Genomic DNA, 12222 nt, shown 5'->3' on the forward strand with positions numbered 1-12222 from the left:
CCTGGAACAGCATCCAGCCCTGGGGAAACTTAGTGCCAGAGTCAGTTCCTACACACCTGGGACTTGTGTGCACATGTGGCTGGTTGGCCCTCAATACTGGACATGAATTAAAGGTGAGGTCTGCACTGAGTGGCCATTGGAAAGTCTGCCTCCCTCCACAGTGGCGTGCCCTGAAGGTAGGTACTTTTCTTGGCTCTATCAGGCCTATCTAATCTTTTAACAATGTTGTTGCTAAGAGCATTCAAGCTTTTACAACTAAAGAGAGAGGGAGAGAGATCTCACAATGTCTTAACTAAGCTTATGGTTTTATGTTGGGCTGCACTCGTAGCTGCCCTCACCTGCACATGGCCTATGGGCTGCAGTTAGCCACCCTCCACCTCCGCCAGCCTCAGAGAGCAATTAACCACAACTTGAAGGGAAACGTGGTCTTTGAACTGCACGCAGTAAAGACTAATCATCTTAAAAGGCAAAGGAGAGTTGGGAGGAGGAGGGAAAGGAGCAATCCAGCCCACAGCCGGGCACAGGGAGACAGAGTGATCATTTAGAAGTTACAGTTTGTAGAGGCCTCAGGTGGCTCAGCTGTTAAAGCACCAGACCCTTAAGTGTGGGGGTTAGGGATTCAAACCTAAGTAGAAGTTATAATTTTTGCAGCATCCTATATAGTGATATCCTGGACCACAAAGAGGAAGAAAATGAAGATTGATAAACAGAAAGGAGAGATAGAGAGAGAGAGAGAGAGAGAGAGAGAGAGAGAGAGTAGACAAGCCACAAGCCGAAGCCAGAGCACAGGCACTGGCGGGGACACATTGGCAGCGGTGTCCTTATTTGATGATAAAGTCACCCAGTTTCCGGAAGATGCAGTTAATGTATTTCTCAGCCCAGACTCTACCAAGAAACTAGCTGTCCAGGAAAGGAAATGCATTTTACATTAAGGAATCTTTTGTAAAGACTGCAGTGGTTTGAGAACCAAGACTGGACTGCAAATTAACCCTGGCTGAAAACTCATCGTGATGTCAGACTGGAAACCAAAGCCACTAGCAGATTATTGTGACCTTAGTGTCGAGCAAGGCCCATTGCCCTGACTAAGGATGGCTCTGCTGAAAGGGGACAGTCTCCTCCTGAAGTAAAGCAGTCTCTGCACACCCAGACGCCCCAGGAAATCATTAACAATTCAGGAAAGACCCCCACTGCACAGAGTCAATGACCCAGGAATCCCACATTCGAGTGACTGGGGGCAATTAAAAAAAAAGAGGAAGAAGAAGAAGAAAAACTATTGGAGCATTTTCCTACAGATCAGAAAAAGTGTCTGAGATGAGATAGATGCCTGATCCTTCGCCTCGACTTAATTTCTCTCTGCTTCCTCGAAGCCACTGGCAATGTGTACTGAGAGCAGATAAGGAAATCCAACTGTCAGCTGTCAAAACTGAAAACAAGCAGACGGCGCCCATCACAGCCAGCCAGCCACTCATTCGCTTAAGGGCTCCTTTTTGCCAAGCTACAGCTGCTTCCAGGAATATGCCAATAAAGCTGACTCCCCCCCCAACAGCCATACATTTTCAAGAGTAAACGGTGCAAATAGAACAGAGTTCTAAGTGTGCCCGCATCAGATGGAGAAATAAGGGGGCCAAGCCATGGATTTTTAATAGAGTTCTGCCTCTCTGCAGTGTCTCTGAGGGACTCAGGAGCCAGCCCCTACTTGCCTGGCTGGCAGGAACGGAGCGCAGCTCACTCCTGTGCAAAGCGGAGTGTAAAGACCTCTCTGGAAGTTCAATTTGTTGGTTACTATGAGATGTCTACAATTTCCTCTCCCACTTGTAAGACTTTCACTGAACCCGATCTAAAAGCAATTTGGTTATTTAAATCAGTTCCTCTGACTTAGACACTGCTTAGGAATCATCTTTTCAGGCAGAAAAGGAAGGTAGTGACACAGAAACACCAACCTTAAAGAGACTCTGGATGAGAGCAATGCCTAAAGGAAAGAGAAGGAAATAAAGAAACAAAGCAAGCCCATCAGTGCCACTGCCGCTCCTCTCCGCAGCAGTAACCACAGCGAGGCTCAAATGGTGTTAACTACCCATGAATGGCATCAGAGAAGCCACAATTGCTCCCCTGAACCGTATCCCATAGAACTGGTGACCTGCTCACCCCAAAGAAAATGGGGGTCACCGACATAGAAAAAAAGGCAACAAATAAGGCATGGCAACTGCCGTTCCCCCATGAGACATGCTGTTAACAAATCAAAGTGAAAACTTAACAGCAACAACCAAAACACAAACCGACAACTCAAAACACTCATCGCACACGTCAGATCAGCAGACTGAACCTACCCCAAATCTGCTTCTCACCAAGACGTCAGTTTCGGTCAAGATTTATACACGTAGCCAGGCAGTGGTGGTGCACACCTTTAATCCCAGCAGAGGCAGAGGCAGGCAGATCTCTACACAGAGAAACCATGTCTTGAAAAAATAACAACAACAACAACAACAAAAACCTGATTTGCGCATCTATGCAGAACAATGAGCCCAGGAGAAAGGTGTAATGGTTAAAAATATAATGTGTAGTTGTAAGTTGATCTTAACAAAGCCTCAATGAATTCCACAAAGAGTTGCCCCACCAACCTTTGCCTGGAAAACCATCCATCTGTGGGGAAAGCAGCCTGAGAAAAGCACCCTGTCAGGGAAACACTTTGCCTGAGAAGGCCCTGGAGCCTCCTCATCTGGCGACACTTACCTTCATAAGTTTCTAGAATGTGCACGGTGTCTCCTATTTGTAAGGACAGTTCGTCTGCTCCCCTCGCGTCATAGTTATAAAAAGCTGTTGAAGAAGAGGTGGGAATATGCATTAGCACAAGCAGAAATGATTATTTTCAACATTAGGATATATTATTCAGTCTTGATACCCTCACACAGGCAGCCTTTGCTTCCGGACACAAAAGGGGAAAAGGGGAATGTCTTAAATACGAGGGCATTCTTAACTCTTTCTAATTCCAAGCAACACTTTTCTTTATTGCAGGAAGGGGATGTGATTTTTTAAAATATGCGTTTCGGGGCTTCAGTTACATTCACAATGCTGTGCAACCCTCACCCCTAATTTCCAAAATGTATCCCACACTCCACAAAGAAACCCAGGACCCGCCCCCCCCAAAAGCCCATGCTTAGTTTGTTCTTCTGTGGCTGTGATAAAACACTGACCAAAAGCAATGCATATGGGAAAGTGTCTATTTTAGTTGTACACTGCAGCCCATCCTTGAGGGAAGCCAAAGCAAAGGCTAACGCTGGGAACCGGGAGACAGGAAACTGGAAGCAGAGGCCGTGGAGAGGCGGTGCTTACTGCCTTGCTAGTGCTGTGTTCAGCTGCCTTTCTCCTGCAGCCTACCTGCCTAGGGATGGTACTGCCCACAGTGGGCTAGGCCCTCCCACCTCAGTAGCTACACCCTCAAGCCATTTCGAGGGAAACTGCTCCTCAACTGATGTTCCCTTTTCCAGGTGTGTGAAGGTAATGGCTGAAGCCAACGGTGACAGGTATGCTTAGCACCACTTGGCCCACAGTGAGTTTGGTGGACGCTGAAGCCCTTTATTGTACTGGGAGGTGATTTGCTTTTTCTGCAAAGAGCATTGCTCAGTTTCTGAGTCCTTTCTAAAAAGTCAAAGCGAGGGCACTTGCACGGGCTCACAAAACATCTCAAGCATCACAGCACACACATACCCGGAAAATTCCATTTTCTCAAGTATTTCCCCCAAATTCATAAAACGTAAGTGTCCCCAACTGACAAAGTAGGTTGTTAGCAGTTATTAAGTTTATTTAGCATTTTATAGTGACTCTTTAACAGGCGATAACTGCAGCAGGTAAAAAGGCAGCCCAGAGCGGATGCTGAGCTTCTCCAGTTCGGCACAGCCATATTCTTAAGCCTTTAGGAACCATAAATGCTTTTATACCACCACCGTTAACAGCATCCCTTCTAGCATGCCTACTCAGTTAGAGATCCGGAAAAAAAAAAAAAAGACAAGTCAGACAGACTAAAAATGCGGTAAAATGAACACATCGAGTGTAAATACATCTGGGCATGTGTGAACACACGAAGCATATGCATATGGTTTTTTTTTCTTAATGTTCCCCCTCAAAGAACCCTACCTATTCAGAAGCAGTGAAAAGCGGAGTGAGAACCTCATACACAAACCCCAAAACCATAAATGTGACTTGGAAATGAGCCCGCAGACCCACAGCTGTATATGTGAAGGAAACACAGCTCTCTGAGTGGGCACAGGGCCCCAAATCCGCTAGTGAGTCGGGACCACAGCACTGGCCCCAACCCTGGGCTCAAGTTAATGCTGACAACTAAATAACTCAAAAGTAACAGTAAATTAAAACACTCAGCAGCATAAGCTGTTCCTGCAACTGAGAAAAGCCCCTTGTCCATACCACACAGCCCATCCTTGTCCATATTCTAAGTGAATCCCATCTTTTTTTTCTCCTATACATAGTGCATACCTTGCTGCTGAGACTTCTATAAGCTGTGCCATCCCATGACCTTACCGAATTATCTCCCCCTGAGCCTCCCCAAACCATGACTCCTTAGAGCAGTAGTTCTCAGAATCCCCAACGCTGTGACAGTTTCTTGTGTTGTAGTGACACCGCCAACAAAAAATTATTTCTGTTGCTACTTCATAACTGTAGGCATGTTACTGTTATGAACTGCAATATAAATATCTGTGTTTCCCGGAGGTCATAGGTGACCCCTGTGAAAGGATCATTCGACTCCCAAGGGGGTCGGGACCCACACGGTGAGAACCGCTGCATTAGAGGAAGGCAGCCTATATTAGCTTTGAAGGTACACAGGCCGTTTATAAAGTATCCTCTCTTGGGTGGTTTGCAGGAGCACCAAAGAAAACCTTGATGGTTTCTTCCTCTTTGGCATCCTCTTGCTAAAGGCTTGGCATCCTCTAGCCAGGAGCTAGAGGTTTATAAAGTCAATGCCATTCTGCTTTGGGTCTAAGGAACAGATGCCCTACCTGGCCCCCACCTTGTAGAAAGCCTCCTCACAGCATCCAGGGTGAAGGGTACCACCCCATCAATTGGCTCAGAGTTCTGTCTGGGTCCCACACATGCTTGAAACATGACATCAGGATTTCAAGCAGCGGCTTAAAAGATAATTAAATTCTTTCCTCACGTCAATCTGTGAAAATTAGCTGCTCTGTTTGAGATCTCAGTCCCTTTGTCTTGTCTCCAATGGGAAAAGTATTCAAGGGTATGCATGTTCTTGGGGCTAGAGAAGCCATCCTAGGAGGAGGGGGGCAGGGCTCTTTCCTGTCTGGGCTCCTCCAGGCCTAGCTGCCACAGGGTCTGTCCTCTAGCTTGAAGGACACTGTGTGCTTGCATGGTCTCTGCCAGTGGTCCCACTCAGCTGTTCCCAAGCCTAGCCCAGTCCTCTGGCCCACGCTGACCTAGTCTGTCTTGAGGCTAGGAAGAGTTGCAGCCCCAGAAAGGGTCAGCCCCACAGCCTGGCCTCTATGGGACAGCCTTTCCCACACTGGGCCATTCAGAAAATACTGGATTAAAAGGGTCAGCCAGCACAGGATACATCCTTTGAATCTCACATTCAAGGACAGCAACTGGGAGAGAAGAAAATTAACCCTACGGTCGTGGAAGACTCAACAGGCAGCGGTAGCGATAGTGCCCATGGGAGCCCACTGCCAAAGAGAGAGACAAACACATCGGTTCCCATGGGGGTTGTGGGCTGGAGTTCCTAAACTGTCCCTTCAAAAGGAGACACCACTACATTTACCCCCCAAGTCAAACAGCTGAAGGAGACCACAGGGCAAATGTCTCAGGCAAAGCTGGAGCACCAAAGTCATTTCTTCTCCCAGTGACTCCTCCCCTTGACTGTGAGTCCCTCAAAGACCTAACCGTGCCTTCCTAAGGGGAGTTTCTAATGCCCCTAGCACAGCAGGTGGGAGGAAGGAGGGAAGGATGCTACAAGAAGGAGGATGAATGGATGCAAGATTCTGAGAGCCAGGCAGAAGTGGTACTGTTCAGAGTGCCGTTTTTAAAGATAAAGCTAAAAAGCGGGCCAGTGAGCTGCCTCGGTCAGTAAAGGCACTTGATTTACGAGGGAGAGAACCAGAGGAGAGAGCTGACTATACAAGACCGCAGAGTGTGCGCCAGGGCACGAGTGCACACATATGCATACGTACATGCATACACATACTGATAATGAGTTTTTAAAGAGCAAGAATAATGAAACAGGGATACATTTAACCCAAGGGAGAACAAGGCAGCTACACTTGGAAGACGACAAGATGCTGAAGAAAGAATTGAAGAGACAGGAACAAAATGGACCGGTAGCCGCAGTTAAGACACCACGGTCTTGGAGAGGAAGACTTCATGCTGTCAGCAGGCCAGCGGCAGCCAAAGCAATCTGAAGCTCAGTGTGGTTTTGCCGAAGCCCCATCACTCAGACCCCAGCATAGCTGAAATGTGATACAGAGAAGATCAAAGCCTCCCATCTTCTGACTTCAGAGCCGCAGCAACAGTGCGGCACAGGCATAGACACCAACACACAGACCAAGGGACAAGAAGAGAAACCCTGTACACGGGACAAGTGACGTCAACAAGGCCTCAGGACCATCTCACGGGCAGAGGTCAGATTTCCACAGACGGTAGTGGGAACAACAAGATAACCCAGGGCAACATCAAATAACCCACAAAGCTGGATCCTCCGAGCATCACAAAGGTTAACAAACTAGACATGCTGTGAGAGTAAAAACTGCAAAAGTCTTGTGGGAAAACATGACGTTGAGCCTAGAAGACTTCTTAGATAAGCTACCAAAACAGACAACCAAAGGCATCATACAAGAGGTTGGATATCACCAAAATTAAAAATACATCAGAAGGTATTATTTATAGAATGAACCACAGAATGAGAGAAAAAAATTTGTAAATCTAATAACATGCATTGTCTCAGCTCAGTTTGTAAAGATGCTCACTGTCAAACCTGAGGGCCTAAGTTCAAGCCTCAGAAAGCACATGGTGGAAGGAGAGAATCAGCTCCTACAAACTGTTCTCTGATCTCTATGTAAACATGATGTATGCACATGTGTGCATGTATAAACACACACACACACACAGTGGCACATGTGTGCTTCTCCACAAATTAAATAGTTGTTTTTAAAACTGCCTTCAAAATCAACACCAACAGTGGTTTTTAAAATGGACAAAAGATTGGAACAGAAGTTGCTCCAATGAAACTATAGGCCAAAAAGTTCACCAACACCAGGCTCACCACAGGCAATCACTCAAATACCACAAGAAGCTACTGCCTCCCCGCCACCAGCATTGCCACTATCCTTCTACTAAAAAGCAAAGTCTCTGGTGAATGAGAAAAATCTCAACCCTTTATACATGGTGTCGACAAGAACGCAAAACAGCTAGTCTGCCACAGAAGACTGAATGATGCTGACCTGTAATGTATACACATGTCTATAGCCAGAGATCTATACCGGATGTGCACATACCAAGTACACATGCACACAATTTATAAATACCCAGAAGTAGTAAAAAGCAGACCACTCATGTTTATGGATGCACCATCTACTGCAGTCTAAAGACAGGTGTGATGGCCAGAAACCTGCCCATCAACAGAAGGTAAAAGCCATCTACAACAGCACTGGGCTGCTGCTCAGCCTTACAAGGAGGGACACTGTAGCATGTTTTGCAACATGGACATTACACTCAGTGAAAGGAGACCGTCTCAACCAACAAGTGCTGAAGCTCCCTAGATTAATACAGAGACGAGAGAGGCTGCTGGAAGCTGCAAGATGGCATGGGAAGGTGCTGTTGAGTGACAGTTTGACTGGGGAGGATGAGAAGCACTGTTGGAGATGCACGGTGGACGGATGCCCCTCAACCAGAATGTGCTTAACAAGCCAGAGCTCGACCCTTCCAACTGACCTAAATGGCAGATTTTATGTAATGGATCTTAAAAAAAAAAAAAAAAATATATAGATGCTGTGAAATGGGTGGGTGCTGAGCCACATGAGGATGCCCTGATAGACAGGCCATGGACCACTCAGCCACATGAGGATGCTCTGATAGACAGGCCATGGACCACTCAGCTGGAATCATAAAATATCCTCCAGGCTCCCCTGTGCAAACTCCAGTGGGTTGGGCAGCTTCTCTACCCACTTTAAGGCGCCAGGTTCAAAGAGGAGAGGGACACAGAGGAGACTAGGGGAGCGGTGGTCAACATCAAAGCTCACCCCAGCTGCAGGCTCTGCACACATGCCTCATCGAGTGCCCCAGCTTCTCTACGGAAGGGAACTACTTCCAAAGGCACCGTATTCCTCCTCCGGGCTTCACTCCTCTTTCAGGCTCGCGTACCCTTCTTTCCTGGGAATACAGAGATTGTTTCCCTGCCAATAAAAACCCCCGTGGCCATATTTCATGAACCGTTTGGATATTAGAATCTAGAAACTCATCTAAATAATTTAAAAAAAAACAGACCAGGGCACAGCAGGATAAAGGCACTGTCATTGGTTATTCAATATTTCTTTCTGCCTTTTAAATGGGAACAGGTGGAAGGGTAGTGGAGATAAGAATGTGAAAAGAGAAAATATGAAAGAGTCTTTGCTCAGATTCTAATTGAACTGACAGACACAATTCAAAGACATTTTAATATCTTTCTTCAGAATAAAATATCGCTGTCTGCTTTATCCATGACTAGCCAGTGACTATCTTATTACTATCTAGTCCAAAAGGCCACAGTGCCAAACCGCACAGGACTACAGGAAGCACAGTGGGTGGTGGGGAATGCCAGCTTTATTGCTTTTCCACGCTAGGAAGAGTAAGCTCCTAGTCTCTGCCTTTTTCAGATTTCGTGAAGTCGGTCCTAGAACAGAGAAGCACCATCCTCCTGTCAATGGATTTGTGCAAACTCACCCACAACGAAGAAAGAACTCCGATGGGTGGGGAACTGGCTCAGCCAAGGGCCTGAGTTCAATTCCCAGGCCCCATGCATAAAGGCTAACCAGGCCAATAATCCTGGCACTAAAGAGTAAGAGGCAGATGGTTTCCCAAGGCTTCGGGGCCTACAGGGTGATAACCAAGCCACTAAGAGATCATATCATTAAAAAATAATAGGAAAAAAAAGTAGAGAGTGCCTGAGGAATGATACCTGGGATCTTACACACACACACACACACACACACACACACACACACACACACACACACACACCAAAGAAAAAACTTTTGCTAAATGGACTAATTAGGGAATTATCTATTCTTACACTGAATTTTGTTCATTGGCAAAGACCTGGAGACTAGCTGGGGGATATCTGATGTGTTTAGTCACCTTCTTCAAGACAGGACATTAGGAGAACTTAGGTGACTGAAATGTCTGGGCGCTTGCCCCTCAGACATGAGCACTGCAGACCAGCTGCCATGGAGGACAAGACCCGTGGACTCCAACACACAAGACTCCCTAGTGAAGAGTCCTAATGGAGAAGAGGGTAGCTAGGCCCTCCACTCGACTATAAACCTGGCCAGGAGCTCCATTCTCTATAAACTGTCAACCTGGTCTTATACTAAAAGGCGCTGTCTTGTAATAGCACACAGGGGCCCAGGAACTCCTGGGCAGAGGCAAGCTGGCCTCCACCATGGGAACAAACAAGTTCAGCTCAGAACCATTTGCCTGATAATACTTGGTGACGACATCACTTTGTCACATGCCCTGACTTCTCTTCCTGAGCATCTGAAAAACCACAAATGTTTTGTCCTACAGAACGCCAGGCCACCTTTTATCCTCTCCTCACCAATGTCAAATCATAAAGTCTAAAATTCATAGTAACCAATAGGAAGAAAAACAAAGGAACTTCCCAGATTATTCATTGGCTTTTCTTTCTTTTTAGGAGTGAGTGTGTGTGTGTGTGTGTGTGTGTGTGTGTGTGTGTGTGTGTGTGTGACATGAGTGCAGGTGCACAAAGAGGCCAGAAAACAACATTAGATCCCCTGGTGCTGTAGTTACAGATACTTCTGTGTAGCTGATATGGGTTCTAAGGACCAAACTTGAATCTTCCAGAAGAGCAGCAAGTACATAACCATTGAGCCATCTTCATAGATCCTGCCTCCTAATTGGCTTGCTTAGTGGCAGACCACACACCTAATTAAAATGTCATATGTGTAGACATTTACCAGCAAAGCCAGCAATCAAACAGGGGAGAGTCCATGTTACTCCGTGAAGAGATGAATCTCCACCCCAGAACACAAATGCCCCCATGAACCACGCACCTCAAGCTTCTGACCAGGGTTCACTGGCCTGGCCTGGCCTAGCCCCATCACCTCAGTGTAGGAGCCTCCCCACATGCTGTCAGAAGTGTCCCTAAACGCCCTGGTAGGTCACTACCAAGTGCTGTCCATTTGCTGGTATTTGCTGCCTATCATTACCCAAATCCAGTAAACACAGAAGACAGCACCCAGAAGGGCTTCATCCAGTTGTCACACCACAGGAAACACTGAGACTCCCCTGTTTGCATGACCCCCTGCTCCGCCACTCTGTGCCCACACCATCACAATTATGCTTCATAGCACCCAGCACACAGAGGTTCCCTTTCACAACAGCTGTACTAATACACCAACAAAGACCTTCAAGGTGACATAACCACAGCCACATTCGGGACCCCACTATTAGCTTTAGCCCACATTAGAACTATAGAGCTAACCTGAAGCCTAGATAACAGAGGCCATTTCCAAACATCTACCCAGATAACCTGTCCTGAAGGCCACTTCCTGTCGCCTGGGCAAGAGGTACCAAGGATCCCCCAGGGAATATGCCCAATGAACCACATTAGCAAGTAAGGGACACAAAGGCCAGCTACCTGGCATCCTTCCCACTAACACTCACAGGTGACCAACCATCCCTATGAGAGTCCTAAGGGGACAAAAACATCAAGACCAAGTAACACACATGTGAGAATAAAGAGTTCCCAATCTACTGAAACCAGGAAGGAAAAAACACACATGTGCTGGCTGCTAACACTGTGGTGCCAACAGACAGAAAGCCAGCCAGGTGGAGACCGCCTCTCCCGGTATCAGCAGGTCCTGAATTTCCACCTCCATTACGCCATCATCTTCCAGTCTCCTGAGTCAATCAGAGATGGCACAGACACCAGCAAACATGCTGTGCCGAGGATCCATGCTGAGGACCCCCGCTGTGGTACCCATGCACAGCGCCTCCTTCCCAGTCAAGCCATCCTCTGCAGAGCTGACTGCTGCAGGCCACAAGCTTCTGGGGATTCTCCCTCTGTCTCTCACCTTGCTGAAAGAACACTAGGATTGCAGGCATGTTCCACTGTGCCTGGCTCTACACAGGAGTCCACTAAGCCTCCCTTACCCACATACATCCTTTTGAATGGATATCCAAATGCATTTCTCATACAATCAGACCCATGATCCTATACATGACAGACAGCAAAGTGAGACAAGTTTCTGGGGAGCTCCTGTGGTTAGAAGAAAGGCAGAGGTGGCAGAACCCCCAGGAAGCCTCTGGACCAGGGAACTTGGTATGCTCAACAGCAAACAGGAAGAGATCCACCTTTCATACAAGCTGGGAGGCAAAGACTGACAGTCAACACTGTCCTCAGACCCCCACGCATGGGCTCCCTCCAGGGAATGTTCTTCCCGCGGCACTATCTTCTGTTAGCTATGACCTTTGTCCATTCTTGCTAGTCACACACATGAAAGCACCTGTCTACCTTCATTGTCTGACCTATTTACCTCGCCTTTTGAGATACACATGTGCTCCTTTTCGTTACAGAATATATGTCACCATGAGTTTACCCAGTCCCCTGATGAAGGGCATCTAAGGTACCTGTTGGAGCTTTTGTAAACAAGGCTGCCATGCCATCTTTAGCCTTTTTGAGAACCTGCTCTCAACCAATGGGAATTCAGCCTTGATTAGCCAACTTTGGCAGCAGCTGCACACTGTAAGAACAGCAATAAGTGCCCCAAGGCCTAAGGGTGCCCTCACCCATCCTGCAAGTCACAAAGGGATAAAGTAGTGGCAGATAGCCGCTGGCAGAACTCTCTTACTCCCAGAGATAAGTTCTGATTCTCTATAGTTTGTTGAAATCCCTCCTCTGTGGTGTTACATTACTTAGCTTTGATAAAAAATAAAATTGAAGATTAAAAAACAATCAAGCCCTCTTTGAGATAAACAACAAAGTGGAGC

The 12222-nt window shown here is 46.9% G+C and overlaps 1 protein-coding gene across 2 annotated transcripts in view; it reads right to left on the minus strand.

Annotated features, from left to right (window-relative positions):
• Nucleotides 1-12222, minus strand: part of DOCK1 (dedicator of cytokinesis 1) — a 502641-nt gene that overhangs the window by 447752 nt on the left and 42667 nt on the right. For both annotated transcript variants that reach the window (XM_084751055.1, XM_084751054.1), the window contains exon 2: nucleotides 2731-2814. In XM_084751055.1, coding sequence (XP_084607181.1) covers nucleotides 2731-2814 — 84 coding nt within the window. The remainder of the gene's footprint in view (nucleotides 1-2730; nucleotides 2815-12222) is intronic.

Source organism: Acomys minous (assembly GCF_964271855.1).
Source record: "Acomys minous genome assembly, chromosome: 2".
Lineage (NCBI taxonomy): Eukaryota > Metazoa > Chordata > Mammalia > Rodentia > Muridae > Acomys > Acomys minous.